At 47.2% G+C, this 27,833-nt stretch overlaps 1 protein-coding gene across 11 annotated transcripts in view; it reads left to right on the top strand.

Annotated features, from left to right (window-relative positions):
• The window catches only part of BICRA (BRD4 interacting chromatin remodeling complex associated protein), a 127,889-nt gene that overhangs the window by 81,908 nt on the left and 18,148 nt on the right, over positions 1 to 27,833 (top strand). For 6 of the 11 annotated variants that reach the window (XM_075917967.1, XM_075917966.1, XM_075917971.1 and 3 more), the window contains 6 exons: positions 8,576 to 8,621; positions 13,672 to 13,714; positions 15,166 to 15,231; positions 16,743 to 18,755; positions 21,845 to 22,168; positions 25,330 to 26,004. In XM_075917967.1, coding sequence (XP_075774082.1) covers positions 8,581 to 8,621; positions 13,672 to 13,714; positions 15,166 to 15,231; positions 16,743 to 18,755; positions 21,845 to 22,168; positions 25,330 to 26,004 — 3,162 coding nt within the window. In that variant the 5' untranslated portion in view covers positions 8,576 to 8,580. Of the gene's footprint in view, positions 1 to 1,017; positions 1,121 to 3,506; positions 3,577 to 8,575; positions 8,622 to 13,671; positions 13,715 to 15,165; positions 15,232 to 16,742; positions 18,756 to 21,844; positions 22,169 to 25,329; positions 26,005 to 27,833 lie in introns of those variants that run through there. The other 5 variants (XM_075917969.1, XM_075917972.1, XM_075917964.1 and 2 more) reach the window with 5 other exon arrangements.

The raw sequence follows: 27,833 nt of genomic DNA, 5'->3' as shown, positions 1-27,833 counted from the left end.
CATCTTTCTCATCCTAAAAATAATTGTGTAAAGAGGACTCAGAAGTGTTAAAACCATACCATCTAAACATGCTAACCTCGGCCTCTGGGGTGCGGATTTCCTCCTCTTTGTTTCTGTGGAAGTGAGATGCACATCATCTTATCCTCATATGTTAAGCGACTGAATCTTTTTTTCCTTTTTAGTTCTGTGGTTTTTGGTATTAGCAGGATCACATGAAGGGGGTTCATACCACAGTGCCTTTAAACCCTTCCCAAATCACAGCTGCAGTGCAGATCTGACAGCGGGGAAAAAAGTCCCCTTTTCAGACCCAGTAACAAAAAAGGCTTTGCCTAGGGGTGGCATGATGCCACATTTGAGGTTTTCACAACAAATTCCTCAGTTTCACCATTCTGAGCTGAAAACTTCAAAATGTTCTTTGCCAGGATCTACAGAATGTCTCTGTATTAAAAGGTAATAAATGCAGGATATGTTTTAAATATCTCTTTAAAAATTAAATATTTCAAGTGTGTGACGAGTAGGTAATTTGATAGAACTTCCTGCTGTTGCAAACACCTGTTCATTTGAACCTGTGCTTACAGCAGTGGGAATCCTTATGTAAAATATTCTAATGAAGACATAGCTGAACTGGGCTTAATAGTTTCTCCTCAAGAGAGTCTCCAGGTTGAGGTGCAGTGCGAGAGAGAGAGGGGGAAGGTTGAATGGTGAAGCTCAATAAAAAGAGCATGTGTGTCCTTGAGCAGAGCGCTTAGTCCCTAAGCTCCCAAAAAATTATCCCCTCCCAAAGCTGGAAAATTGCAATTGGAATACATTGTATAGTTAAGTCTCAACAGAAACCAAAGCAGCCACAGTGAGCATAAAGCATCCTATTAAAAGGCTTTGTTTTATTGTGAAATAAAATCTGGTGAGGAGAGCTTGACTAATCAAATAAGCAAAAGTAAGTCAAAAGTAGCAGCAGCAGCAGAGCAAAAGGAAATACTGAATGTTGAACTAAAGCTAACATTTTATCTCACAATATAGGGTTTTTCAGATGCACTCAGAGATGAAAGAATCGAAAGCAGGAATAAAACCTACCTACTAAAATAAATGCAATGGGAAAGTGAAGACTGTGGATAAGTAAATGGTAGATTTGTTAAACTGTTACTTTGTTTTTATCTTTGAGATCAAATTACACAGTACAATTTTGAGAGTTGTTAGCTACATATAGTAATGGGGGATATTATGCAGATGCAGAACGGAAGACATTAATGTTTTATTCTTCAGGCAGGAAAATAATTGGTCCAGAAAATATCACTTCCAAAGATTTTCAGTCATTCATAACACTTGTCCTCAGATTTGTGAGTGACAGACATAACTCCATTATTAAAAACAAGTCATGATAAGTTATAGACTAGTTGGTTGTCAAGGGAGAATTTGGAAACAATCTTGAGAAGGGTAGTATTGAAGACCGCTTAAAAATTAATTTGATTGGTGTTAATGTAGATTCATGTCTCACTTAGCTAGTCCTTTTCTATATTCCTGGAAGTGCATTTCTGCTGCCATGTCACACAAAAGAATCGGAGTGAATATTGTATTGTTAAGATTCCCATGTAACATTTAACTAAAGTTCTGCATTGACATTTCTTCTTTGTGCTAAGGTCTACAAATCATTTACAATGGGTACTTCCGCCTCCTTGCAGATTGGGGACAGAACCAGACCCGTCAATCACTGGTAGCTGGGGCCCTACCTCTTTAACTTGTCTCCAGATTTTTTTCTTTCCCCACAGAGGCCTGTGGCTACCTCAGCCCTCCATGCTGCACAATTTCACTGAGGAAACCTCTAAACTTTAGTTCAAACTGACTACAAATTTAGTTCAGTCGTGTGTCCATCTGATTCCCATTGCTGCATTTGGTTTCTGAGCATGCTTTCTCTGTGTCTCACGCACACGCATGCACCTCGACTAGCTCACCGGGGACCTTGGCCCATTTTGTGGGCAGAGAGCAGTGTTCCTCTCAGCCTAGTTTGGGAAGCGTCTCCAGGCAGGAAATGGGCCATGCCTGGTTGGAAAGATCTAGCTGTCAGGCAAGCATCCCCCTCTCCTCCATTCCCATGGGGGGAGTAAAGCCAGAATAGCAGCGCGGTGTCTTGCCCTCACCAACAGCCACACTTCTGAATGTGAAACTTGGCCTCCTTCCTCTTCTCTCTCTCTGCTTCCCCTTCTATTTGAATGATGGGGGCAGGGCACTAGAGATCCCAAAGATGCTGCCAAGGCAGGAAAGTGCAAAAAGGCTATTTCACCCCCGTTGTCACTTCAATAACAGGTGTTCCCCCAATTTGTATCTCAGAGCCCTGGGAACACTCACTACCTGAATCCTGGGCACCGTTTCTGAGCACAATTTCACTCACTCCTCTGAAGCAGGATGATGGCTACAAACTCTCAAGGGCAGGCCTGGGCAAAGTATGGCCACCGGATCTGGTCTGCAGAGGCAGCGGGGACCCCTGCAGCCCCAGGAGACAGACTGACAAACACAGCTGCAGGGTTCCATTTCTGTTTTGAAACTGGAGGGGAGGGGAAAAGTTTTAGGAGCTGCCCCGCTCTCAGCGCATTCCCATTGGCCGGTTTCTGGGAGAAACCGGCCAATGGGAGCTGCTTGTTAGAATAGCAGGCAGCTAAGAAGAACCACGCTCCCTTTCCTGGGCTCAGTTATTCATGAAGCACATGGTCCCGCAAAGAGGCTGGCTGGCTGGGACGTTTTAAGATCTGCAGGCAGGCAGGCTAGTTTGGCAGCTGGCAAGTAAGTCTCTTTGCCACAGCCTGCTTCTGGCACCCCAGCCCTTTTCTGCCCCAACCCCCCCCCCCCAACATACCCAAAACCTCTGTCCCCCTCTGTGACGTAGTGGGGGTACTTGCTGGGCTGTGATGACCTCTGCTGTCTGGAGCAAGACCCAGCAGGGAAAACCTCACTATGCAAAGGTGATGCCAAACCTGTTGAACCAGACACCCCCCATGGAGAGGAACAAAGGAAGGGGGAATGCTGCCCTGGCTGGGGAAGAGGGTTAGTTAGTTGCTGTCTGGGAGCATGGAGGAGACAGTCTAGGGAAAGGGGCTGGAGTTTAGGGGCCCAGTCTCCCCCCATCTCAAGGGGGCCTGAGGCATCCTAGCCCAGCTCTGTGGCCAGATTACATCTGTGCTGTGCTGTATCCTGGAGAGGCAATAAACTTCCTCTATTCCACCGGCTGGTGCAGTCTGTTTGTGCCATTTCGGGGTTGCAGGAGACGGGGGACCCCCAACGTGCCGTCACACCCTCATACGCCTCCTCCCACATCTGGCACCCCAATCTTCTGCCCCAGATCACAATCCCTTCCTATCCTAGGTCACATCCCAAACCTCCTCACTCCAGTCCCCTGCCCTGGGTCACAACCGCCTGCTTCATCCCAACTCCCTCCCAGACTCCAGTCCCCTACCCCTTACGTAGGTCTGCCGCTGCTCCAGGCAATATAGAGTTACTGCTCCCCACTTCTGTTGCAGGCAGCCCTTCCTCACCCTACCCTTCAGCAGATGGCTGTGGAGTGACAGCAGTCCAGAAGTGGAGAAGCTGGTAGGCAGTAGGGATGTGAAAGTGTAAACATGTCCAGGGTTAACCCATAAGCTGGTTACATGCAGCACCTTCTCCCCCTCCCTCGCGCAGCTCGGAGTGGGAGGGGACAGGCGGGAGCTGGTGCTCACAGGGAGACAGCCTTTTTTCTTCCTCCCCACCCAGCACTGCTGCCAAGGCCTGGGAGGAGGGAAAGGGCTTGGGGCTACTTACTAGATGGCAGAGCCCTAGCCCTGCTGGCCACACCTTTGGTAGTTTGGCTGCTCCCAGTGGACTCTCTGCAGGATATCTCCCCTCTGCGGGCTCACTGTCCTCAGCATCCCTGGATCTTACCACTTAGGAGCAGTCCTTGAATAAACAATCTGACAGATAGATGCACACTCAAATACATCTATATCTATAGATTCTCAGTGGAAAGTAGTGGCCTTTCCACGTGAGCCTGTGTTTTCCAGTGAATTTGCCTTTAAAACCAGCAAAGCTTTAGTGAAGTCCTTTTTTCCTCATACTTAAATTCATTTATGAATGCAAGGGTGATAAAAGAAACAACATTTTCATTCATGAAACCCTTAAATGCTCAGAAAACTGCTTTGCACTAGACTAGAGTGACCGAGCAGAATGAAATTGTTCACCTTTTTAATTGGATGATAATCCGTGGCTATATACATTTTAAAGAGATTTCTCCTCCTTTTCTTCTTCTTTCCATCCCTCCTGGTACATGATGTAATCATGATGGGTTTTTTTGCATACCGTATCAGTCACTGTTTTGCAGACCTCTTGCAGTATATAATACAGTACAGTGTTATTTTATATACTGGCTTTCTCACAAGCAGGATCATCAGAATGTTTTAGAGAACTAAAAATATAATTAAAATTAAATGATGGAGGGGGAGGAGGAGGAGGTGGCTATGGTGTAACAGCAGTAGAGAAAAGTTAGGCTTTTTGGTGACATTTTAAACGAGGCGGTGAATGTAATAGCTACAGAACTACAGGAAGGTTGTCGAGGGGAAGGTTCTTGTACCCACAACAGAGGAGTCTGGTGCTAGTGGGCCTGCCTGATAGTCTGGAGCAAATTAACAGAGTGTTTTAAATCAGCCAATTTTGAATGGTGTCTTGAAATGGGCCAGAGAAAATGTCTTTGTGTTGTGTGCTTGAGGAAGCAGCAGGGTTGGGCCATGCATGTTGGAGGCTGGAGAACTGCAACTTTGCAGTTGCTTTTCCACTGCCATTCTAGGGAGGTAGAAGGAGATGAAGGCCGCATGGTGGAGTCAAGGCCATGGTCTAACTTCCCAAATGCTGTGAGTTCAGCCCGCACTGCTCTCCTCTCTGAATAGGTGGGCAAAAATGCTGCCTGGTGACTCGGTCCCGTCCAAACAAGACACAAGCACTGTGGGTCTCTCCGTGCATGGGTCGTTCTCAATTGCTACATTAGTGCCTTTGCCTTTCCTTGTCGTTAATCAGCCCCAGCAGTCCATTGTTCGGGAGCAACCCTACTCCAAACAAAACAGCGCCCTTTGAAAGAGAAACGGGTTTGCTAATGACCCAGATGTGATACCCTTACTCCTGTAGCTGTCCTTAATCTCAGAAACATTTCTTCTTCAGACTTCCACTGGCTGCTAATAAACAGTGACGAAGGGACACTCACAGGATAATTTTGAAAATGTCTTGAAAAATTATCCTGCATGTGTTCTTCTTCAACAGCAGAAGTCTTTGCCTTCAGTGTAGGACTTTAACATTTTCTTTCAGATTGAAGAAATGTACTTTGAGGGCTGGTCCCTATGTATATTCCCTTGTCTGTACGCACCTATTCCGTGTGCCAGGAGCCAGAGAGCTTGGAAAGCCGTGTCTGTTGGCCTGCAGTGTGTGCTCACTCACTGCATGCCTCTGCCCAAGGAGATAAAGGGCAAGGTGGTCTGACTGCATCGCCAGTTCCTCTCACCGCCGCGTGGTCTGGGTCAGAACCTCCAGTGTCCGAAGCTTCCACTTTCTTCCTTTTGTGAAAGTCTGTGTTTAGTTCTCTGTATGTCAGCTTTCCGCTTTAGAGCGTCACAGGTTTTAGCTGATACTTTTAGTGGTGTTGTTTTTTTAAGTTATTTAGTCTCCCCGATTTGGGAGCACCCTGTTCTCCATACCAAATTTGGGTGCTGGACTATGTCCAGGACCCCGGGGTTCAAAATTTGTGCTTTCTGCCCGCAGTCCTTCCCAGTCACTGATGGCCACCAGCTCTGCTTATACAGCCATGGAGTCCCCGTTGAACTCAGTCAGGGGGATCCTGACACCACCCCCAGCCCCCGTTTGTCATCTTGATTCTGCAAAGAGTGTGCTTCCTGCCTCAAGGTACCAAGGAGTGAAGGAGTCTTCCCCCTCCCAGGTGTCTCAGCAGGGTCTTGTTGGGAGAACAAGGGAGCCGTCTCATAAGCTTGAGGCTGTCTTCCTCCAAATCCCCTTCAAATAAGTCAGTCCAGTCCTCCTAAATCTGGCACTAGCTCAGCACAAGAGGTCTTAATGTGTCCTAAGTCTGAGGCATAAGAGCCTACGAATCTAGGGCTCCATTGGCACTGGCTCGCAATGTGGTGGTATCAGTGCCTCTGGTACCTCCCTAGCACAAACTAGGGACGTAAATATCGGTTAATTAAATAGTCGATTAACCTCATGAATTCTTATTGGCTACTCGACTGTTCTGTAGTTCCTCGGGGTGGGGCCGGCAGCCAGTGTGCTTTGGCCCCACTTCCCAGGAGCCCCTGCCACTCCATGCTGCTGCCTCTGTATCAGGCTGGAGCTGGTCTGCAAGGGGAGCCAGTTTGAAAACCAGCTCCCCTCACGGACCGGTTGCCTGTTGCCCTGTGCTGCTGCCTCTGATAGAGAGGCAGCAGTGTGGGGTGACAGCAGCAGCCCCTGTCTGGAGAGGGACTGAGCTCCCACACCTGACGTGAGCCGGAGCTTAGCAAGGCTGCTTGCCCGCCTGGCTCCTAATATGCTTTAAATGCAGAGCCGCAGCGGGGATCGGTCCCGGACCTGGCGCAAGCCAGGACTAAGCCAGGCTGCTGGTCAGCCTGCTAAAAAATGTACTGGCAGGGAGGGGAGAATGCATGTAATACGTAGCATTAACCAATCGGCTTTTGCTTATCGATTAATCAACTGCACTAGTGCATCCTTCGCACAAACCCTGGCATGTGCCACACTGGCAAAGACCGATCACCAAGAGAATCGCTCACCAGGGGTTCAGTGTTTGCTTTCAACATCTGGGGGGCAAACTGTACCTACTGCAGCTTTCTGTAGATGGCATCTTCTTGCCGCCAGAGCTACAATGTAGCCTTTATTTAATGCTCTTCATGTTTAAAAAAACCCCAAACCCTTTGAATTAGTGTTTTCGCAGCAGGAACTTGACTTCTGACAATGTGATTTTTATATGGAACTCGTGTGCTGAAGACTGCTCATTAACATTAATGAAAGAGGCATGTGCTTCTGAAGGGGACAATGATACAGTCTTCAGAGTTGTGGGGACTGTATTGTCGCTGAGTGTCAGCACTGGAGAGTTAATGGTTTTCTAGCTGTTGTCGAGCTGCAGCTGACAAACCAGTTTTCAAGTCCTTTAAGACAAGACAGCTCATTTGTTTCTTTATGGAGAATTGTGCCCACCCATTCTGTGCAACCCGCCTTGCTTCTTCCCCCTTTCAACAACCCTGGGAATGTCCAGATGCGTCCTGTAGCTGGTGTTGTTTGAGAGGTGGCCCTCTGGTGTCTAGAGATAAAGTACAATTGTGCATATTGGCTGTAAGTTACGTGAATCCTTTTGAGAACTTGCAGAAGATCAAACCATGACTTTGAAGTCGCTGGTGTGAGTCTTCCCCCTGTATTGTCTGAGATGAGAGAATTGTGATTTAATATGCAGAACATGGGGTGCTAAAACTAGGGAATAGGGTGTTTTATCCGAGTGGTACAGCACTAATCTCTTTAACACAGCCAAGTAGTTCTATTACTTGTATAGCAAATGTCAGCAAGCCAGGCCTATATATTCAGTCCGAAGAGCTGAGTTCTAATTTGGTTAACGTCCCATGATGGGTTTCATTTAGTAGTGAAACAGTGGGATTTGTTTGGCCCTGTCTATTCTGAAGAAGCCCATATAAGATGAAGTGTTGTTTATTGTGGGGAGGAGGGGTAAATTTGCTTCTGGATTCATGCTTCAAGGCATTAGCAAAGGACTGATATTCTCCTAAGCATTAGTTTTAATTGATGATGTGTGCAAGAGAGAGGCAATAAATAACTAAGGAATTGGCCTGCTCAATGGATAAGAGATGGGAGCTGGAGCCTTTCCCTTGTAGCTCACTATTTCAAAGCACCCTCAATCAGTAGTGTCTGCAAGTTACTGATGGCACTTTAGCATCCTATATATACTCTCCTTGTGGTTCCAGTGGACGAATATCCACATCAGAAAAACTGCAGCCAGAAATTGGCACTAGCTGTTTGCTCCTCTCTTGTCTCAGCAGGGAAGCTAAAGATTGAATGGAGGCTGATACGTTCCCTTATAAGTATGTTAGAGGCTTGAGGTATGTTACTGAAGGCAGCGTGTGGGCCTGCAGTTTGACTTGTCACTGTCACACTTTGGGTAAATAGGGGACTTCAAACTTCAGAGGCTGACAACCAGGCTCTTTCAACCAGCCTCAGATCGCACAGCAACATACATAATAAGAATGAAATGTAATAACACGTGCATGTATGCTCTGTGTGCTGAAGGGCAAAGACCTTTGAGCATCCTAAGCAATTATCTAGCTAACAGATTACTCAGCTTCCCTAAGCAAGATAAAATAGACATTGGATCTGTCTGTGGATGGACCTTTTGAGTTGCAAAATGTGTTGGTGTGTAAGGGGTGGGCAGGGGGTTATTTTTGTTTGAGGTTTTTTGGGGGGATGAGGGTGGAAGACAGTAATCAATGAGCGCAGCTTCTGCTGCGTGGTGTCATTGTATTTTCCTGATTTAAATGCAGTCCCTCTCCCCTTGTTTCAGTTGACATGGATGATGAAGATGGCCGGTGCTTGCTAGATGTAATTTGGTAAGTATACCACTTACTGAAACAGACCCCATGCCTATTTATCATCGTGTATACGATTTTAAGGGATGAGGGGTGTTAAATACTTGAGATTTCCTATTTAGAGTTAGAGTTCATTTCCAGAGGCTTCACTTTTGCACTCCTCTCAGTCATTTGGCTCCAGGCTTTTTTCCAGTTCTCTATGCATGGTTCAGCTCCCCTGAGCTCCTCTTCCGAGCCCCTACACTGCCTGCTTTCCAGGCCCTTCGTGAAGCCCACTTCTGCTGTGCTTTCCATTGTGAATCTTCTTATTCCCCTCTCCTAACCTCTGTCTTCGATTATGAACTCTTTGGGACAGGGACTGTCCCTTCGCTGATGTGCTGAAAGAGCCTCTCCCATGGTCAAACAAGGAGTCCAGTGGCACCTTACAGAGTTACACATGTATTGGGGCATAAGCTTTCTGGGCTGCAGCTCACTTGTCAGACCTACAAATCAGACGCATACTCAGAGATAGGAGTGTTATGTCAGTGTTCATGAAGCTAACTCAGGATGGATGTGGCCCATTTCTAACCGTGATAAGAAGGGGAGGATACTTATTCAAACCCATTCTGATGGTGTCAGATTAGCATATGAATTCCAGCTCAGCAGTTTCAGGTTACAATCTGGTTTTGAATTTGTTTGGTCAAGTGTGGTAATTTTCAAGTCTGAAACTGTGTGTCTAGAGTGCTTAAAGTACTTTCTACGGGTTTGTGTGTGTTATTGTTCTCGATGTCTGACTTGTGTCCATTTACTCTTTTTTGTGTAGACAGTCCAGTTTGTCTAATGTACATGGCAGAGGGGCATTGCTGGCCTGCCTCCCGAGGTCTGTGAAAGTGAGGGATCGTCAGCTAGGATAGATAGGCTATAGATCAGGGTGGGTAAGATGCACCCTGTGGGCCATTCTGCCAGGACTTGTAGGCACAGAGCAGTCCCACGCCACTTTAAGTGGCTGACTGCTTCCTGTGGCTTTCTGTTCCCAGCACTGTGAGGAGGGGGAAGCCTCATGGGCTGCCATCTGCCCCCAGCACAATTTCTCAGCTCCTGTTGGCCAAAAACCAGTCAATAGAAGCTGAGAGACTGTACTGGGGGCATGGGGGCAGCATGCAAAGCCTTCCCCCAGTGCCTGGAGCAATCAGCCTCTTTGAGTGGTCTGGGTCTGCAGCAGGCAGGGAATCTGCCTCAGGGTTCTTCAAGGCTGTTGGCCAGGAGCCTCCTTAGGTGAGTGCCTCCCAGCCAAAGCCTGCCTCTGGCACCCCAGCCCCTTCCCCTCCCCAACTCCCTGCCCTAGGTCACCACCCAAATCCTCTGCACCCTCCCTCCCAAACCCTGCACCTCCGCCTTCACCCTCCCCTGGGACAGAATCCTCTCCTGAACCCATACCCTACCCTGCACCCCAATCCCCAGCCCCAGATCACAGTTCCCTCCTTCACCCAAACTCCATTTCAGAGCCCACACCCTCTCCTGCGCCCTAATCCCTTACCCATAGTTCCCTTCTGCATCCAACCTCTGACTCAGACCCCACGCCCCCTCCATAGAAAAGTGTAGCCCTTGACCACTTTCCAAAATCTTGGAGTGGCCTCCCATCAAAAATGATTGCCCGCCCTTGTTGTAGATGCTTGATGATGTGCTGGAGAGGTTTTTTCTGGGGGGCTGGAGGTAACGGCCAACACTTTCTGTGTTGTGTCCTGTAGTAGGTGACTGGTGAGTACCCACCTGGCTCTGTCGGTCTTTCTTCACTTTCCCAGGTGGGCACTGTAGTGTTAAGAGCACTTAATAGAGATCCTGTAGATGTAGGGATTGGAGCAAATGTGGTTGTATCTTAGGGCTTGGCTGTAGACGATGAATCGTGTGATGTGATCTGGATGAAAGCTGGAAGTGTGTAGCTAAGTAGAACAGTCAGTAGGTTTGCGGTATAAGGGGTGTTTGCAATGTCATGTTCAGGAAGTGGATCTTTTGTGTGGACTGGTCCAGGCTGAGCTTGGTGGTGGGGTGAAAATTGTTGAAATCTCTGTGGAATTCAAGGGCCCCCTTCCCGTGGGTCTAGATGACGAAGAGCACATAGAGGAAGGACACTGGGCATGAGAGCTGAGGAAACGTTCGAAATCAGCCATAAAAATGTTATGGGACCATGCTGTGGGACCATGTGGGTACCCATGGCAGTACTGTTGACTTGCCAGTATAAATCATCTCCAAATCTGAAATGGTTGTGGGTGAGGACAAAGCCCAGCAACCCACTGTGCAGTGACATCATCTGGTGTTCCTGATGGCTTGTAGTCCATCTTTGTGTGGAACGTTGGTGTGGAGAGCTGCTACGTCCAGCGTGACCAGGGTAGTTTATTCTAGAAGATCCCCAGTGGATTGTTGCTTCCTCAGGAAGTCAGTGGTGTCTTGAAGATAGCTGGGAGTGCTGGTAGCATAGGGCCAGAGGACAAAGTCTATATAGCTAAATAATTCTGCTGTAAGGGTGCCAATGGTCAGACTCTAGGGGTCACTGTTGGAAGTCGACCTCATTCACCCAGGTTGAATTAGCTTTATTAACCGTGATGTAACACACCCATCTCTGTATGTATGTATATATTCCTGCCATCTAAGTCTTTCAGTTCATGCATCTGATGAAAGCTTATGCCCTAATTTGTAGGTCTTTAAGGTGCCCCAGGACTCCTTGTTGTTTTTGCTGAAACACACTAACACGACTGCCTTGCTGAAATGTATCACGTGTAGACTAACCTGCAAACAAGCAATAAATAATCATGAATAATTTTGTGACAATTTTACAGCAACCTTTGTGAAACTAAACAGCGTCTCTTCATGAGGCCCTGGCGGCCTTTACTTTCTCTTTAATCTGCTTGTATTCCCTCGATTTCACTCTTAGATGAACCAAAGACATTACCACAAAACTCAAAAGACAAAGTTTCCGTTGGAACTCTGTATTGAAATCATGAAATAGGTCTTAGGTCTGCCTAAAAGACTTTCTAAGCTGCAGTATGTTTTTGGCTGAGCCAGCTTTGATTTTCTTGTTTGAAACGTTTGTGGTTTCATGTCTTGTTGCACTTATTTTTGTTTGTTTGTGTAGGTTTAATTAAGAACTTTTTGTACTGCTGATTTCTTAAAGGGAAATAGACACTAACAGTTTAATACTTAAATAATATTCACATTCTGCTTTTCATTTGTTCCATTTAATGCATATGTGGATAAATCTGTCGTTTTTTGTGCCAATAACGATAGTGTCTCAGCACTGCACACTAGGCTTGTAAAATCCCAGTTAATCAGTTAAATGTTGGGTTTAGCTAATGTTTAACCAGTTAACCGATTTAAGAGGGATCTGGGCAGGGGACCCTGCCTGCAAGCCTTAAGCTCCCAGCCCTACACTGGGGCTAACTGCCTGGTCACAGCCCCAATGCAGGGGCTGGAGCTGCCATCCACGCCCAGCCTCCACCAGAATAGCTCCAGCCTGCAGGGCATCTAAACCCACCACAGACAGAGGCTACTCAGAGTGAGAGCACCCTGTCTGAGGCGGATCCAGTTAACTAGAACTGCTATGGGTGCTGCTTACCAGATAACCTTTCACCTCCCTACTGCACCCGCTTAGAAATGAACGGCTATAGTCCGTCTCGCCGCACTGTTGTCGGGGGCTTGTCAGGAGCAGTGCCTGGTGAATGCCATCATCAGTTAGCTTGTAGCCTGAGGTTAACTCAGAACAGTTAATGTTTTGGCAAACTGCTTGTTCACTGCAATATAGGCTAATCTTCCAAAGGGATTGATGCGATTATAAAACTGTTGTCAATGACTTGGTAGGTAGGGCTCTGAGAAATAACAGGCAAGGCGGAAAAGCATATGTTAGTGACACAGAAGGCCAAAAAGAAAAATTACCATTTACAATTGGGAAATTTCTGTGGAGTATATTTGTTTTATGTAATATAAAAATAGAGCATAAAGCTTTGCATGTTGTTGGTCATTTAGCTTTAGACGGTTGAAATCTTACATCAAAGTTACATTTGTAAAACTGTTCCAGGACAGCAGTTCTAAAGTGTGGGCCAGGACCCCGAAGTGCGTTGTGAACCCATTTTCATGGGGTCACCAGGGTGGGCTTAGACTTGCCGGGTCCTAGGCCTGAAGCCAAAGCCTGAGTCCCACCGCTCGAGACCCGCGCTGAAGCCTGACAATTTCAGCACTAGGTGGATGAGGTCAGGTTATAGGTGCGCTGGCCAGGCTGGGCTCTTGGGGTTAGGCTTTGGGCCTTCCTCTCCTCCTGGGTGTCAGGGTTCGAATGGGCTCAGGCTTCAGGCTCCCCTCCTGGGATCATGTAGCAGTTTTTGTTGTCAGGAGGAGGATGCAGTGAATTGACGTTTGAGAAGCCCTCTTTCCAGATACAGGGCCTGCTTGTTTTGATTCAAAATGCATCCACACTGACTCTGCCCACGAGGCTGAGAGAGAAACCAAATGGCATATTGACCCCACAATGCAACACTTTTCATGAAAGAACCTCATGGCTTTTATGTGGCTCCTGACAGTACAGTGTGTGCATATAACAGGGGTGGCCCTCCAAGCTGCCTATGACAGTCTTCTGTTTGACAGCCCAGGCATATTTGTCAGGGCTCTGGGCTTCAGCCTGCCTCCTGCTGAAACCACAAGCCCTGGCAGGCGTGCCCTGTGGGGTCGAAGTCCCTACCCCCACTACTCCTCTGCAAAGCAGAGGTCCTTGAGAGAATGGGGGATCTTTATTTTAGTTATGAAAGAGCCACGTGCGGCTCATGAGCCACAGTTTGGCCACCCTGGCATGTAAGGAGTTACTGGCCATTGCAGAAGCATTATGAACTGACCACTGACCAGTATTGTGCAGCTGGGGAATGACTATCAAAAAAACCAAACCCCAACCCACACAGTGATCCCTTAGCAGTAAACTGATATTACCACCCGTCAGAATGCAAGTGGGTGCCCAGTTATGTGACTATATTTATTAGAGACATGTATTTCTGTCCAGATTACATTTTTGGGGTCATACATTCCTTAAACAATTTCATATATTGTTTTACAGTGATCCTCAGGCTTTGAATGATTTTTTACATGGATCTGAAAAGGTGAGTAGTGACTTCTATTTGTTTTGTTAATCAAACTATTAAAATGTAATAATGTTTGACAGCAAAGTTCAAAGGGGGAAAAAACCTACTTTATGAATGTCTCTTGTTTTTAAGGGGTATGGATTAGGAGGCCAGAGGGGTTAGTACAGGCAGTCCCCGAGTTACGCGGATCCGACTTATGTCGGATCCGCAGTTACGAACGGGGCCGTCTCCCTGGTCTCCAGCAGACCAGGGAGAGGAAGCAAAGCGGCGGAGCACGTGGGCAGCGGACAGCCCAGACGTGTCTGGGCTGTCCACTGCCCGCGTGTTCCGCGGCTTTGCTCCCTGTCCCCCTGGTCTGCAGACCAGAGAGAGGGGGAGCAAAGCAGAGCAAAGCCGCGGAGCCCGAGGGCAGCAGGACAGCCACGGTGTGTCTGGGCTGTCCCGCTGCCCCCGTGCTCCGTGGCTTTGCTCCGGACGCCTGTGGTACAGCAGCTGGGGCGCTGCTGGTTGGTCCCATAGTGCCGCTCTGGGCGCTACGGGACCAACCCGGCAGCACCCCAGCTGCTCTGCCCCAGGCGTCCTGATTCAGCCACTGCTGGTCAGTTTCAGCAGCGGCTGAATCAGGACGCCTGGGGCAGAGCTGCTTGGGTGCTGCTGGGTTGGTCCAGTAGCGCCAAGGAGCGGCGGCGCTACTGGACCAACCCAGCAGCACCCCAGCTGCTCTGCCTCAGGCGTCCCCAGGTCAGCCGCTGCTGAAACTGACCAGTGACTGACTACAGGAAGCCCCTGCCCCGGGCTTCCTGGAATCAGCCGCTGATCAGTTTCAGCAGCAGCTGACTTGGGGATGCCTGGGGTTCTTAAGTTGAATCTGTATGTAAGTCAGAACTGGCGTCCAGATTCAGCCGTTGTTGAAACTGATCAGTACGTAACCTGGGGACTGCCTGTAATAGATTCTGGCAATGTTGTTTTTGTTTTGTCTCTAAGGACCCAATCCTGCAAGCTACTCCATGAAAAGCCACATTGACGTAATTAGAACTGTACGTGCATACAGCAGTTTTTGAGAATGGTGCCCAAACTAATCACCTGTGTTGTTAGCAATCCTAAATCCCTCTTTTAGTTATTGTTTGCTCAGGTCAGCAAAATAAGTTTGTTGTCTGTCTCTTAGGTAAGTGTCTACTTTACAGTATCTGCCACTACAGTTGGTACTTGTTTAGGGCTTCCGCAGAGAAGCTAAGTATTGAATGAGCCCCAGTGAAACAACTACCTTCCTGTCGCTTGATTTGGGGCTTTGCACATCACGTTTGAGGAGTGGTTGGCCAGGGACAGTGAATATGAAGGGAACTTGCCGGACTCTGCCGAAAGGGAGAACTTTCATCTGTCTTCAGTGACTGCCAGCCAACAACATCCCCTGTGTCGGCAGTAAATTCAGTTTAATTCTGTTTAAGTAAATAAAATATTTTTAATTGCAGATTGACAGTGATGATCTCCTTGACAACACAGGAGATGCAGCCAGTGCCTTCTTTGAGGGTGCTGGGGTATGTATTCATAATGGGGGGGGGGGTTAATTGTTACTTGGTAAATTCATTTTCAACATCTCTTTTATTGTTTCACAATTTTGTTTTTAAGAATTCTGTGAGTAAGTTATACAGGATGCTTATATTATTCCCCAAAATCTTGTAAACAAACATTGGGGCAGGGAAGAACAAATAGGTTCAGTGTACATTGTATGCCCCGTATGGGCGGTAGGAGGCAGGCAGATTGAGTTTATATGTACCTGCCACATTCTGTGTCTGTGTTTGTTTTTCTATAAACTTGGGGAAACTTTGAGGTCAGAGAGTACAGAGGGAGTAAAAAAAAAAAGTAGGATGAGAACACCAGCCTTAAAAGGTGATGGGGGGAAATGGGGCTGATTGTTACAAAGAAATTGTAAGGCTCATGTAGCATTGTCATCTTGGTTCTTATAATGTAGGATTGGAATTGGGAGTGCTTGGATCTGTTTATGGACAGATAGGGTAAAGTTGAAACGGGTTGGTATAGGCTCTGGAAATCGTCACTTGATTATTTTGCACAAATCTAACTGGAAACATGAACAATAGTTTTTATTTTCCCCCAAGAATGCTGTTTGTATTTGCAATATGATAGAGAGCTTAATGACTTTTTTAATCATTTGCTAACTACCTTGAGCTTGTTTTTATTTATTAAAAGCAACGTATTAAAGCTTTTGATGCTTTATGGTACTTGTTGGAAGGCAGAGAAGCTTTTCCAAGAGTTAGATTTAAATGATAGACTCTGTTTAATTTCAGGTAGATCCAAAAACAAATTGAACCAAAATTGCCTTGTACAAAACAGTGACCTGATAAAGCCAATGCTAAGGATTAGAGTATGTGATGATTATTTATTTATGATAGTAACCAGTGTGTGCTAGTCACTTCCCAAGCACTCAAGGACAGTCTCTGCTCTGAGGGACTTGTGGTCTAAGGTCAGCCAGTGTATGGATAAATCTGTGGAACACAGTGGAGACATGTCTGAGGCAAGAAGCGGTTTTGAATGTCAGTGGCAAGAAACGTTTTTTCTAGTTTTGGAATACGGAGATTTCCATTCTTTGTGTTATTTTAGTTAGTTAATACAAAGGCAAATTATATTTCCAGATGCTGTTGCTATCACCTCTCTTACGTTTATGCTCTAGATAAGTCTAGTTGCTAAAGCAAAAGAACTTCTGAGTTTGCTCACTTGGGTTCTTTTAGCAGCTCTTCCTCTCTCACCATGTGACTTAATGACAGGCACTTAATCAGCTTCCATTATGCACTTTCTTAGCACCTTGTGGGGATGGCAAGATGGCTTATAAATGTACTTAGCAAATAATACACAAACTGTATATTGTAATCATTTCACTGGACACGGCCAACTCTAGGTTGGGCCACAAAGGCATTTTTTAACAGCTCCCAGTAAGGATGCACAAATATCTAGTGCAGAAAGATTAACAATCCTGTTTCATGGGTTTGCATTAAATGCTTTTTTTTTCTCCCCCTAATCTTAAACCCTTTAGCTGCATGTACAAGAATCCTCTGGCAACCATCTGAACACTGAACAGAATCAGCCCACAGCCAGCGTCGACTTAGACTTTCTAGAAGATGACATCCTGGGATCCCCCTCAGGTGGCGGGGCGAGTCTTCCCAACTCAGACCAGCCCTGCGACATTCTGCAGCAGAGCCTGCAAGAGGCTAACATCACCGAACAGACTCTGGAAGCAGAGGCAGAACTGGACCTTGGGTCTTTCCAGCTCCCTACGCTCCAGCCAGTGGTCCAGACTGCCTCTGATGGCACGCCGCAGATTTTCTCCAGCGGAGCGGACCTGATTGGCTTGCAGCAGCCGGCAGTTCTGACCCATCAAGCCCTGGTGCAGCAGTCTGTGGGAGCTGAGGTTGTCAATAAGGCCATCAGCGTGCAGCCATTTCTCCAGCAGGTCGGCTTGGGGAATGTTACCATCCAGCCCATTTCCAACCTTCAGGGCTTGCCTAATGGAAGCCCAAGTGGAACGCTGGGAATTGGGCCGATTCAGGTAGTTGGGCAGCAGGTGATGGCTATTAACCAATCAGCTCAGCAGATCATTGCAAAACAAGTTCAGCCCTCCCAAGTAGCCACGATGCCTGTGGGCAGTTACATCACCCAGACAACGCCTGAGCAGCAGCAGGTCACCCTCGCGTCCACGGGGGTGTCTCCGCAGAACGCTGGTCTGGTGATCCAGAAAAACCTGCCCTCAGTGGCCACTACGACGCTGAACGGCAACTCCATGTTTGGGAACGTATCTGCCACCCAAGGCTCCCAGCCTCTCACCGTCACATCGAACTTAAGCAGCCCACTGGTGCAGGCCCAAAACGTGATCATCCACAGAACCCCCACCCCAATTCAGCCCAAGCCCACAGGGGTCCTCCAGCAAAAGCTGTACCAGATCACCCCCAAGCCATTTGGTCCCAATAACACCACCCTGACCATCCAAAACGAGGCTGCCCTGCAACAACAGAAGGCCCAACAGAACCTGACTTTCATGGCAGGCAAACCAGGACAGAATGTGGTGCTGTCCGGCTTCCCGCAGGGGCTGCCCGCCAACATGTTCAAACAACCGCCACCACAGCAGCAAGCCCTCAGTAAACCCATGAGCGTCCACTTGCTAAACCAGGGCAGCAGCATTGTCATTCCGGCGCAGCACGTTCCTCAGGCCATGCTGCAGGGTCAGAACCAGTTTCTTCTTCCGGGGCAGTTAGCCGGGGCTTCTGCTGTTCAGATACCCCAGCAGCTCTCAGCTTTGCAGGCTAACATGGGAGGGCAGATCCTAACAACTTCGCACCCTAGCGGCCAAGCCCACATCATCGCTAGCCAAGGGCCTGGTGGACAGCTGATCACCAATCAGGCCTTGCCTGCCCAAATCCTGACCAACCAGAACATAGCTAGCCAGCTGAATCTGGGGCAGGTGCTTACCTCGCAGAATGCACACGGCACTGCTCACATCCTGTCTGCACCTATTCAGCTGCAGCCTGGTCAGGTGGGTCAGCCGACTCTGTTCCAGATGCCTGTCTCTCTAGCTGGCAGCTTGACCACTCAGAGTCAGCCCTCTGTGGCAGCCTCACTGGCCAGTGGTGCCATCAGTCAGACAGGGCAGACTGTTCTCCAGGGTGTGACTCTGCCCAATCAAGTTGCTATGTTAAACGCCACTGAGAACCTCACCCAGGCTGTGAGCCTCCAGGCATCTGTCCCCACCAGCAGCCAGAGTCCCGGCCTCATTCAGCAGCAGCCCACATCCGGCCCCAGCCTGCTGCCAAGCAGCGACCAGTCCTCTCTACTGACCGTCCAGAGTGCATCCCAGCCTCCAGCTGCACCTCCACCTCCGCTTCCGATGAGTGTGCAGCAGCAGCCTCCTCCAGCACCTCAGCAGCCAGCACAGCTACCCGCAAATTCACAGCCCAGCCCTAATGTGGCATCCAGTCCAGAGAAGATCATCTTGGGCCAGGCAGCGGCTGGGACTGTTATCAGCCAAGATTCCATGCAGCTGTTTCTGCAGCAGGCAAGTGAAACATTTTAACAATCACATTCGTGCTACTGCTCGTTGGCTCACTTTTGCCTTCTTCATAATATATACAATAAGAGAGTTATTGGTTGAATAATGTTTCCTCGTAGACGGGACACTCTACAAATACTGTATTAGAGCACTCGTTTATTTTTTACAATGAAGTTTCAGAGGTGGTTATTCCATCTTAAGAGTGCTCATTTAGGATATATGGCTTAATTTATAACGGCTACGAGAACAGGGTGGCCTCAGGGAGTTGGTAATGAATATGTAGCCTTTTACCTACTTCGAATCTAGCCTAGGTTTGTAGTGTCTGGTGGCCATTGTCATCTGCTCTGTCCATTTGATGGCTTCTGTGGAGTGAGTAGGTGGCTGGGCACTTGGGCGGCCACCCAGGAGAGATTCAGGTGCTGCCCAGCTGATTAGCAGAGCGTTCACAGCCAGCAGCATATGTTTCGACTGGTGGTGCACATCCACACATGCCTCAGTGTGTGTAACAAAAATTTATTCTGCTCATGAGTGGAAAAGATTAGAGGGAACGTGTGTGATCTGGATGCAAGTACCACTGACCAAAGCTTCTATCATGGCTGGCAGTCTCAGAACAGAAGCCAGTAAATAAATATGCCATGTTGCCTGAGTTCCCAACTCTCCACTAGACTTGGTCTCCAGTTCTCTGCTGAGATGGGTTAAGGAGGGAAAACATACACAGGCACTGCTTGTGTTCTGCTGTCTGTGGATACACGTTAAGCCTCCAGACTTTCCACTTCAGCATCTTCCACCATCACAAGTTATGGATGTAGGCTCGACATACACTGCTGTGTGTAGGCACAAAGCCGCTGTAAAAGCGACGAGGAGTCCTGTGGCACCTTATAGACTAACTAAAGTGTAGGAGCATAAGCTTTCGTGGGCAAAGACCCACTTCGTCAGATGCATGTGGGTCAGAAGCAGCTGTGTCTCACCTCATCTGTCTGCTTACAAACAATCCGATTAGATAAGGCTTCTCACTTGTTTTGAGTATCTCTTTCAAACCGTTGTGTCTTTATTCTTTAAAAAGTGATGAAGAATTGATCCAAAGCCTATTGAAATCATTGAGTTGCATTAGAAAAAAGATAGGCATTTGCAGTCTTCTCTTTTTAATTCCTCTTCAATATTAGCTAAGAGTAGGGATGTTAAAATGCAATTAATTAAGTAACCATGTAACTGTTGAGTGGTTACACGCAGGGTGGCAGTCAGCTCCCTGGGAGCAGATGTGTGCCCACTCTGCTCCCTCTGATAGAGGCAGCAGCGCAAAAGTGGGAGGAGCCAAACAAACTAGGAGTCTGTGTGTAAGTGTGAAGGCACATGTTACACGTTCACATCCCTACCTAAGAGTAGTGTTTCAAGTTTACCATAATATGCTCACACATGCCTTTTTCCCAAAGACGATGGACCAGATTTATCTCCGACTCTCAATACTACTGACACCATTTGAGTTATGCCCTCTCTCTCCTCTCCATACTAGGTGAATTTTGCCCTAATGTCACTAAGAGCCTCTGGCAAATTACAAGACACAAAACTAGTGTCATCTGTGATTTTTCTTTATTTCTAGATTCCTCAAAATATACCTGCTTTCACCATTATGACATAGTAACTGCATAATCCATTAAAGTCATCACTGTTAGCTAAAAGCTGGGCCCTAGATGTAGACAGTAGTTTAAAAAAGGGAAAGGGTGGGGAGGGGTACATAACCTAATATGAATAGATTAGATTTTATCTTTTCTAATACAATTAAAGTTGTTTAAATTAAAAGAGTCTCCTACAGGTGGAACACAGCAGCATCCTAAAAGTGATAATGATACTAATTGTGCAACTCACAGAAGTGCAGAGAATTAGCCATCATAATCAGTTTCACTTTGGGGTTTACAAAATACGACTAATAATATTTAAATTACCTTTTATATAATTATACATTTCTGCTGCATGATGAAAACATTTAATTAATTAGCTGTTACAACACTCCTGTGCACTGTTTGAGAAAGTAATATTAGCTCCATTTTACAGATGGTTAATGTGAGGTAAGGAAGTTAATGACTTTCCCAAGGCTACAGAGCTTAGTTTAGAGCTCTGACTCAGGGACCAGAAATAGTGATAGTGAAACTGATGTCTCATTTCATTGTCTCAAGTGCAAAAAGTACACAAACAGTATCAGTGATGGTGAACAGGAAAGGGAAGCTCTAAGTAATTTAATTTTTAATTTTTTTGGATGTTGCTAGTAACACAGGTAGGGATATTTCATTTTAAATGTAAGTCTTTGATCTTGACAATGACCCTTTTAACAATCTAAAATGTATTACTAGATGCACTGTTTATTGCCATATAAAATAAATGTACAAATGCTGAAGTAGCTTGAGGAGGGAAATGGCACTGTGAAACTAAGAAATTCACAGAAGCTCTGATTTAGGAGAGAAAAGTGATCCTTGATGGATATTGGCAGGAAAAAACATTCACGTATTTAAAGCACAGATGACTTTCCGTGAACCCTGCTAGTGCTGCTATGGAATGACATTAAGAATGAAGTTTCAGAGATGTCTCCCGAAGTCTTGGCTTTGAGGCGTTTTGTTTCTATTTGTAGTTTGATATCGCATGAAATTCTGTTACCCCTTCTTGTATAAAGCTACAATCCATTAGGTGTGCTCCCTGCATTTCATAGTAGAGCATAAACTACTTTAATACAGTTCATGGCTGTGGTCAGATCCTGCAGGAAATTGCTGTAAAATTCTTCTGCCCATCTTCAGGGGAGGTAGCCTTATTCTGCAAGTTGGATCTGCATAACCCTAGTGCCTGTGAAGACAGAGTCTTGAAAAGTATCAATACCAATATCCGGGGGGAATGTGATAAAGAGCAAGAACAGAAAGTATTTACTTTTGACAACACTTTGAGGCATTGTTAATAAGGTACCATTAATAGCAAATGCCTGCATTGAATGGGGGCTGGATGGTGTGAACATCAACAGAATTGGATGGGGGTTGGGTGGTGAAAATCAGAAAAAAGAGGAAAGGAGAAAGAGCCATAAATCTGGTCAATGCTAAATGTGTTGGACATTTCAGAAGGATCGGAACCAGCAGCAGCAGCAGCAGCAATTTTATCCGGCAGCCCTGAAAATGCAGCAGGAGACCAATCTGAATCAGTCCACAGTACCACCACACCTTCCAATGCCTCTGCCCATCTACAGCATAGCCACAGCAGCCCTCAGCACCACAAGCAGTGTCCCAGCATCAGTGATAGTCAGCAGCAGTGCGGGCGCAGCTCTGCAGCCGCCTGCCAGCCGAGAGCTGACCCAGACTCAGAATCTGGCAACGGTGGAGTCCAAAGGACCGAATCTTATACCTCAGTTCTCAGCCAGCCATTCCCAACAGGCACTGGCTTGCCAGGTAGCCCTTACCTGTTGTGATTCCACACAGCCTGCTTTGGCCTGTCTTTCTGTCTTCCTTCTGTCCTTCGATTCCACCTACTCTCTTTAGTCCTTCCTCTTAGAGTGCCCTTTGGCTTTTTGCTTCCGCAGGAGACAAAATATTAGTGCATCTCTTAGGTGCACACTAGCATTTTTCACGTTTCAAAACCAAGATGGAAGTGGGGGGGGGGTGCGGTGACCTCTATAACAGTAACAGAAGTCGCCCTCTTGTGGTGTAATACAAGAAATAGTCAGAAAAGAATTTTGCTACCGTCACGTTTGTTTCCCTTCTTCCTAGGGCAGCATTTCTCAGAGTGGTCCGCGGATCCGCTCTGAGAAACCTGCTAACTGGCCACTCCGGTTTGTTTATTTACGAGCTCTGCAGCCACGGAGCCTTGCAGCTCCCATTGGCTCCGGTTCGTTGTGTGCAGCCAAGGGAAGCTGCAGGAAGTGGCGTGGGCTGGGCCACTACTTCTTGCGGCTCCTGTTGGCTGCAAACGACAAACTGGAGCCAATAGGAGCTGTGAGGCTGCTGGTAAACAAACATGAGCTGTCTGTTAGCAGGTTTCTCAGAGTGGCTCCGCGGACCACGCTGAAAACCACTGTACTAGGATGACTGGTAATGAGAAGCCTGAGGGCTCCATTCTGATTCTCAGTTACAGAGAGTACATAGACAGTACATTTGGCCCTGAATCCATGTGTGTGCGAGAGAGATTTTTGACTGGCCTCTGTGCTATACAGAAATGTGGAAATAACCGAGCATTCTTTTCTTGCTAGTAATGAGGCTTGCAACTGCAACAACAACAAAAGAGGTAAAAAGCAAAATTCTTAAGAAAACATATGCTTTAAAAAGTGTTTTTGACAGTCTCAAATGTAATCAAAAGTTTAAGGTCATTATGCGTGTGGGTTTTTATGTTATACACACATTTATGAATATTTATACATGCTTAAACACACATTTTCAAAATGTTTGTGTGTATATAAGTACACATAAATATTCATAAACATATTTCTATAGGAAAAGAGTTGTAGTGCACGGTACCTTCACATATTGGTAAAGAGCGGACTTGGATGACGAAATAGATCTTTTCCATCTCTTATGTCCGCGATTCCAATATTTATAGTTTCCAAATTCAACTCTCTGGTTCACTTTTCTAGGCTGGGCCTGTAAAGGTAGGAGAAAATGAAACAAATCCAGTTCCATCTTTGTTTTAAAATAAAAGCAGATGCATCACTGTTTTTAGGACCGCCCAGAATCAAAGGAAACTGTTAACTTTTTTATTCTGAGAAGACAGCAATCGAAGGAGAAGAATGATGTGCATGGTGTGGTTAGCAGACTTCAGGCACAATCCAAAGTGATCAAATGGTCCTGAGTAATATATCACCCGTGATCATCATGTAAGCAGCCTGGAGAAGATGAGGGTACAGATTGCAGTGTAGTGCAGTTTAGAAGCTTCCAGACAATACTGAAAACATCAGCATGCTGTGTGGGTGAGCTACAGATGTTTTCACAGTTGCCTTTAGATTCAGAACCGGGACATGTCCAGGCATTGCTGCATCAGAAGGTCTATTGAATCTCTTTCCCCTCCCAAACATACTGCCTTCTGGCCCTTATTGTCAGTCCGTTTGCCTACTCTCTGAATTCCTGCTGCTCTTGCTTGCTTGCCTGCAGGTTCTCACTAACGCTGGAAGCTGCTGCTGTCTTGCGATGCTTTTTCTTCTTCTGTCCCTTCACACTTGCACGCTGCTGTCCTGGTACATTTATGTCCCTGCCAGAGGCTTTATTCTTTTATTCTTTGTATTTTAGTAGAAAATTGTCGTAATAAGGATTGTGGTAGACATTAAAGTGGTGAGTTAGTCAGAAGGCTGCTCTTAGCCATAATAAGACTTGAGAACTTGACCTTATCATAGATTAGTTTTGCCGCTGTAATTTTAAAAGATTGTGGTATTGACCCAGCTCTCTGTCTAGGGACTTGCAATAGCTCGTGTCTTCACAGGGTGAGCTGAGTGGCTCTAATACAGTGGTAGTACATGTGCAGGAAGCCAGTACCCACATATACTACAAGCTTGCTCCTTTGGGTGGGAGGCACTTGGGTGTTCCTAGAGTTGTTCTAAGCAATTCAAAGAGCGCTTGAGTTAGTGCAATACAGAGGCAGGTAAATAAAACCAAGGAGCCCCTTGTGGCCAGTGCAGGGCTCCGGCGACATACCCTCATCTCTAAGGGAGGAACCTAAGTACGTTTTAAAAATAAAACTGGACACCACCTCCCTTGTGTTTTTCATGGGGCCAGGTTTGTGGAGCAGAAGGACAGGGCTTTATTTATAGTCACACACAGGTACGGATTTTGTCCCCCAGCAGTAAGGCTGTGTAGGGAAAGTTTGGCTATGCTGGCTGAGACCTGGAGCTGTTTTCGGAAACTGAAGGAACACGCATAGAAGTTTTATTCCCGAGTTTTTTCTTTCACTGACTTAAAAAACGTTTTGAAGGTATCTTCTAAGCAGCGGAGCTAGTGCAGTACATTGCAAGTGACCGTAGCATTCCCACAGACATCCCAGTGGAAATGTGTCCCTGAAATCAGCCTACCTATGCGCTGGTTAGCTCACAGAAGCCCCTCTCGGTATCTGTTGCTCAGTTCCTCAAGCTCCTCTGCCATGGAAAAGCCCATCGCAGAGTGACTTGAGTTCAGTGGGCTTTATAGGCAGCGTGGCAGCCCCAGGCTGTGTGTGTTTGCAGAGTGGTTTGCAGCTCGGTCGAAGAGTGTCTGTACAGCCGTAGTTGTGCACAAGCCAGCCTCCAGCTAGCACGGGCAGTAGTGGTAGTGAAGAGAGTGCAGCTTGGTCGAAGAGTGTCTATACAGCCGTAGTTGTGCACAAGCCAGCCTCCAGCTAGCACGGGCAGTAGTGGTAGTGAAGAGAGTGCAGCTCGGGAGCTGAATACGTACCCCAGGTGTGTACTGAGCTTGTGCTGCTCACACTGAAGTGTGCTGTCGACACTGCCAGCACTAGTGGGACCCAGGCACGCTAATCCCTGTGCGGTGTGTGCTGGGTGGACATGCCCTGAGTTGCCTGAAGAACACGTGAGCGTTGTGCTTAGATACACCAGCCCTGACTAACCTGTTCCCTCTTTCTCTCTTCGTTTCAGTTACCCGCCTCCCCGTCCCATTCGCTACCTCATCCTCCGGTGGGGGACAGCCCCCAGCTCCAGCCTGCACACCTCTCTCAGATGCAGTCTCCCCACCAGTCCCGCCCTCCGTCACAGCCCCAGCCACTTTCCCGGCCACCTTCCCGCCCTCACTCTAGGCCCCCCTCCCAGCCACAGACGTTGTCCCGGCCTCCCTCGGAACCCCTCTCCCGGTCCTGCACCCCTCAGACGCAAATGCAGAATTTGTATGTGATCCAGAATCAGATGGCATCATCGCCCCACGGGCCTGCTCAGCACCCTTTACGGCCTCCCTCGCAGCCTCAGGTACAGTTCCAGCCACCGCAGCCTCAGGCCGAAGGGCAGCCCCAGCTGGCAACGCCTCCACATATGCAGCTGCAAGTTCAGCTCGCTGCTCAGATCCAGCCCCAGACAGAGACACAGGTGCAAGCTCGGCTGCAGTCCCAGATCCAGGCTCCAACTGAGTCCCCTCATACTCATTCCCCACACTTCCAGTTCCCTTCCCAAGGCCAAATCAAACCACCAGCCCCAACCCAGACCCTTCACCTAACACCGGAGCAGCAACGGAGTTTTCAGATGGTCCCGAATCAATTCCAGACACTCTCTGCAATTCCTAACCCCTCTCCGCAAAAGCAGCTATTGGACAGGTTCCAGCAGGTAAATTCATTACCATGAAAGGGAGTAAATTAAATGTGGCCTGGGTTGTATCAATATAATACAACTTACAATTCGCCCTGTACATCAAGGATAATGGATGGGTCAGATGAATTAGAAAATGTAGCATTTCTGTCTAGCTTCTGGACAGGTATGCAAATCACAAAAGTCACCACCTTAAACTATCCTTTGGGCTCCCAAGGAGTTATCTTGCTTTTTTTGTCTTTAATATGCGGGGGAAGGAATTATCAGGGTATTTGTGTCCTGGGTAGTGCTCAGCATAGTGTCAGCCTTTAGAAGCTAACAGCATAGAATAGCGGTTGTTTTGGAGCTGTTTAAGGGCTTGGCTACACAAACTTTTAGGGTACGTCTACACTGGCGCTATCCCGAAATAGCTATTCCGTGTCTTTTGAGCAAGCCCATTATTTCAAAATATAATGGGCGCGCTATTCCAACGTCCTTGTAAACCTCATTCCGCGAGGAGTAAGGGATGTTTTGGAATAGCGCTCTTTCGAAATTAACTCGAAATAAGCTATGCACTTTGCGTAGCTCCAATTGCGTAGCTTATTTCAAGCTACAGGTGCAGTATAGATGCACTCTTAGTTTGCAGCATGCTGTAGTGTGAAACTATCCCTCACTAGCCTGCTGTAGACTACCTGTCTCTGTGCCCTCGGTTGCTGTGCGTTAATAGTTCATGAGCTACGGGGGGGTAGCCGAGTTAGTCTATAACAAAAAACTTAAACAACCAATAGTCTAGTAGCACCTTAAAGACTAACAAAACATGTAGATGGCATCATGAGCTCTCGTGGGCACAGCCCACCTGTCATCTGAAGAAGTGAGCTGTGCCCACAAAAGTTCATGATGCCATCTACATGTTTTGTTAGTCTTTAAGGTGCTACTAGACTATTGGTTGTTTTTAACAGTTCATTAGTTCACTTTGGTAGTCCCATTCCAAAGAGGACTAAATTAAAGTGAATGAACTAGCTCTTAATGTATCTTAGCACACGAATCAGCAAACTAGTGCAGGGACGATTCACACCCCAGCTTGTGACAAACTAATTGTTCATGTAGACAAGCCCTGAGTGTATCTTTGCTACGAAGTACTGTGTAAATGTACTGTATATTTTTAGAGAGTTTGTCTGTACATGAGTGAGTCTGTCTGTTCAAGAACTCCTTCTAAATGGGAAGAGCTAGAGCCACCAATCCAGTATACAGCTTTCTCTTATCAAAATTTAAACCAAGGTCAGGGTTTGGTTGGGACAGGAAAATGGGATGTGCCTTGAATGGGATTGCTCCTCATAAAACCATACAGAAAATAGACAGAATGACTTGGCTGGTGAAAGGAGCTGTCTGGAGGCACTACCCTCCCCATCCTTGTCCATGGCTGCCCCCGCCCCAAGCCTCCCACCCCCCAAGCATCATTTAGGGAGAACTGAAATTGCCCCTGTTCCCCCACCTTGTACAGGGATGTTGCTGGCTGTTCTCGTTCATCAGAGAGCCAGAGGAAAATGCCCCGTTTGCTGCATTCCTCACTCTGGCTGGGGAGCACAGGGGGCAGATGAACCTGAACCTGGACCTGCCCCAGGCGGAGGACATGCCCTCCTCCCCAGCTGTGCCTGCTGGAGCTGCAGCAGCAATGGGGAGGCAGTCGGGCTGTCAAGGCTGGAGCAGGAGAAGGGCTCCAGCTGGCAGCCCTTCAGGGGTGTAGTTGCTGTAGTGAGCCATTTGCATCCGCAGAAGCACCATGGTAGGGTAGACTCTGCCTTCCGTTGACCTAACTGTAGCGTAGATCAGCCTAAGTACTGGTACTTTGAGCCCGAGTCTCGCAGATC

The sequence above is a fragment of the Pelodiscus sinensis genome, unplaced genomic scaffold (genome assembly GCF_049634645.1).
Source record: "Pelodiscus sinensis isolate JC-2024 unplaced genomic scaffold, ASM4963464v1 ctg82, whole genome shotgun sequence".
In the NCBI taxonomy this organism is placed as follows: domain Eukaryota; kingdom Metazoa; phylum Chordata; order Testudines; family Trionychidae; genus Pelodiscus; species Pelodiscus sinensis.
The sequence above is the reverse complement of the archived record's forward strand: the minus strand, read 5'-3'. Positions and strand labels throughout refer to the sequence as shown.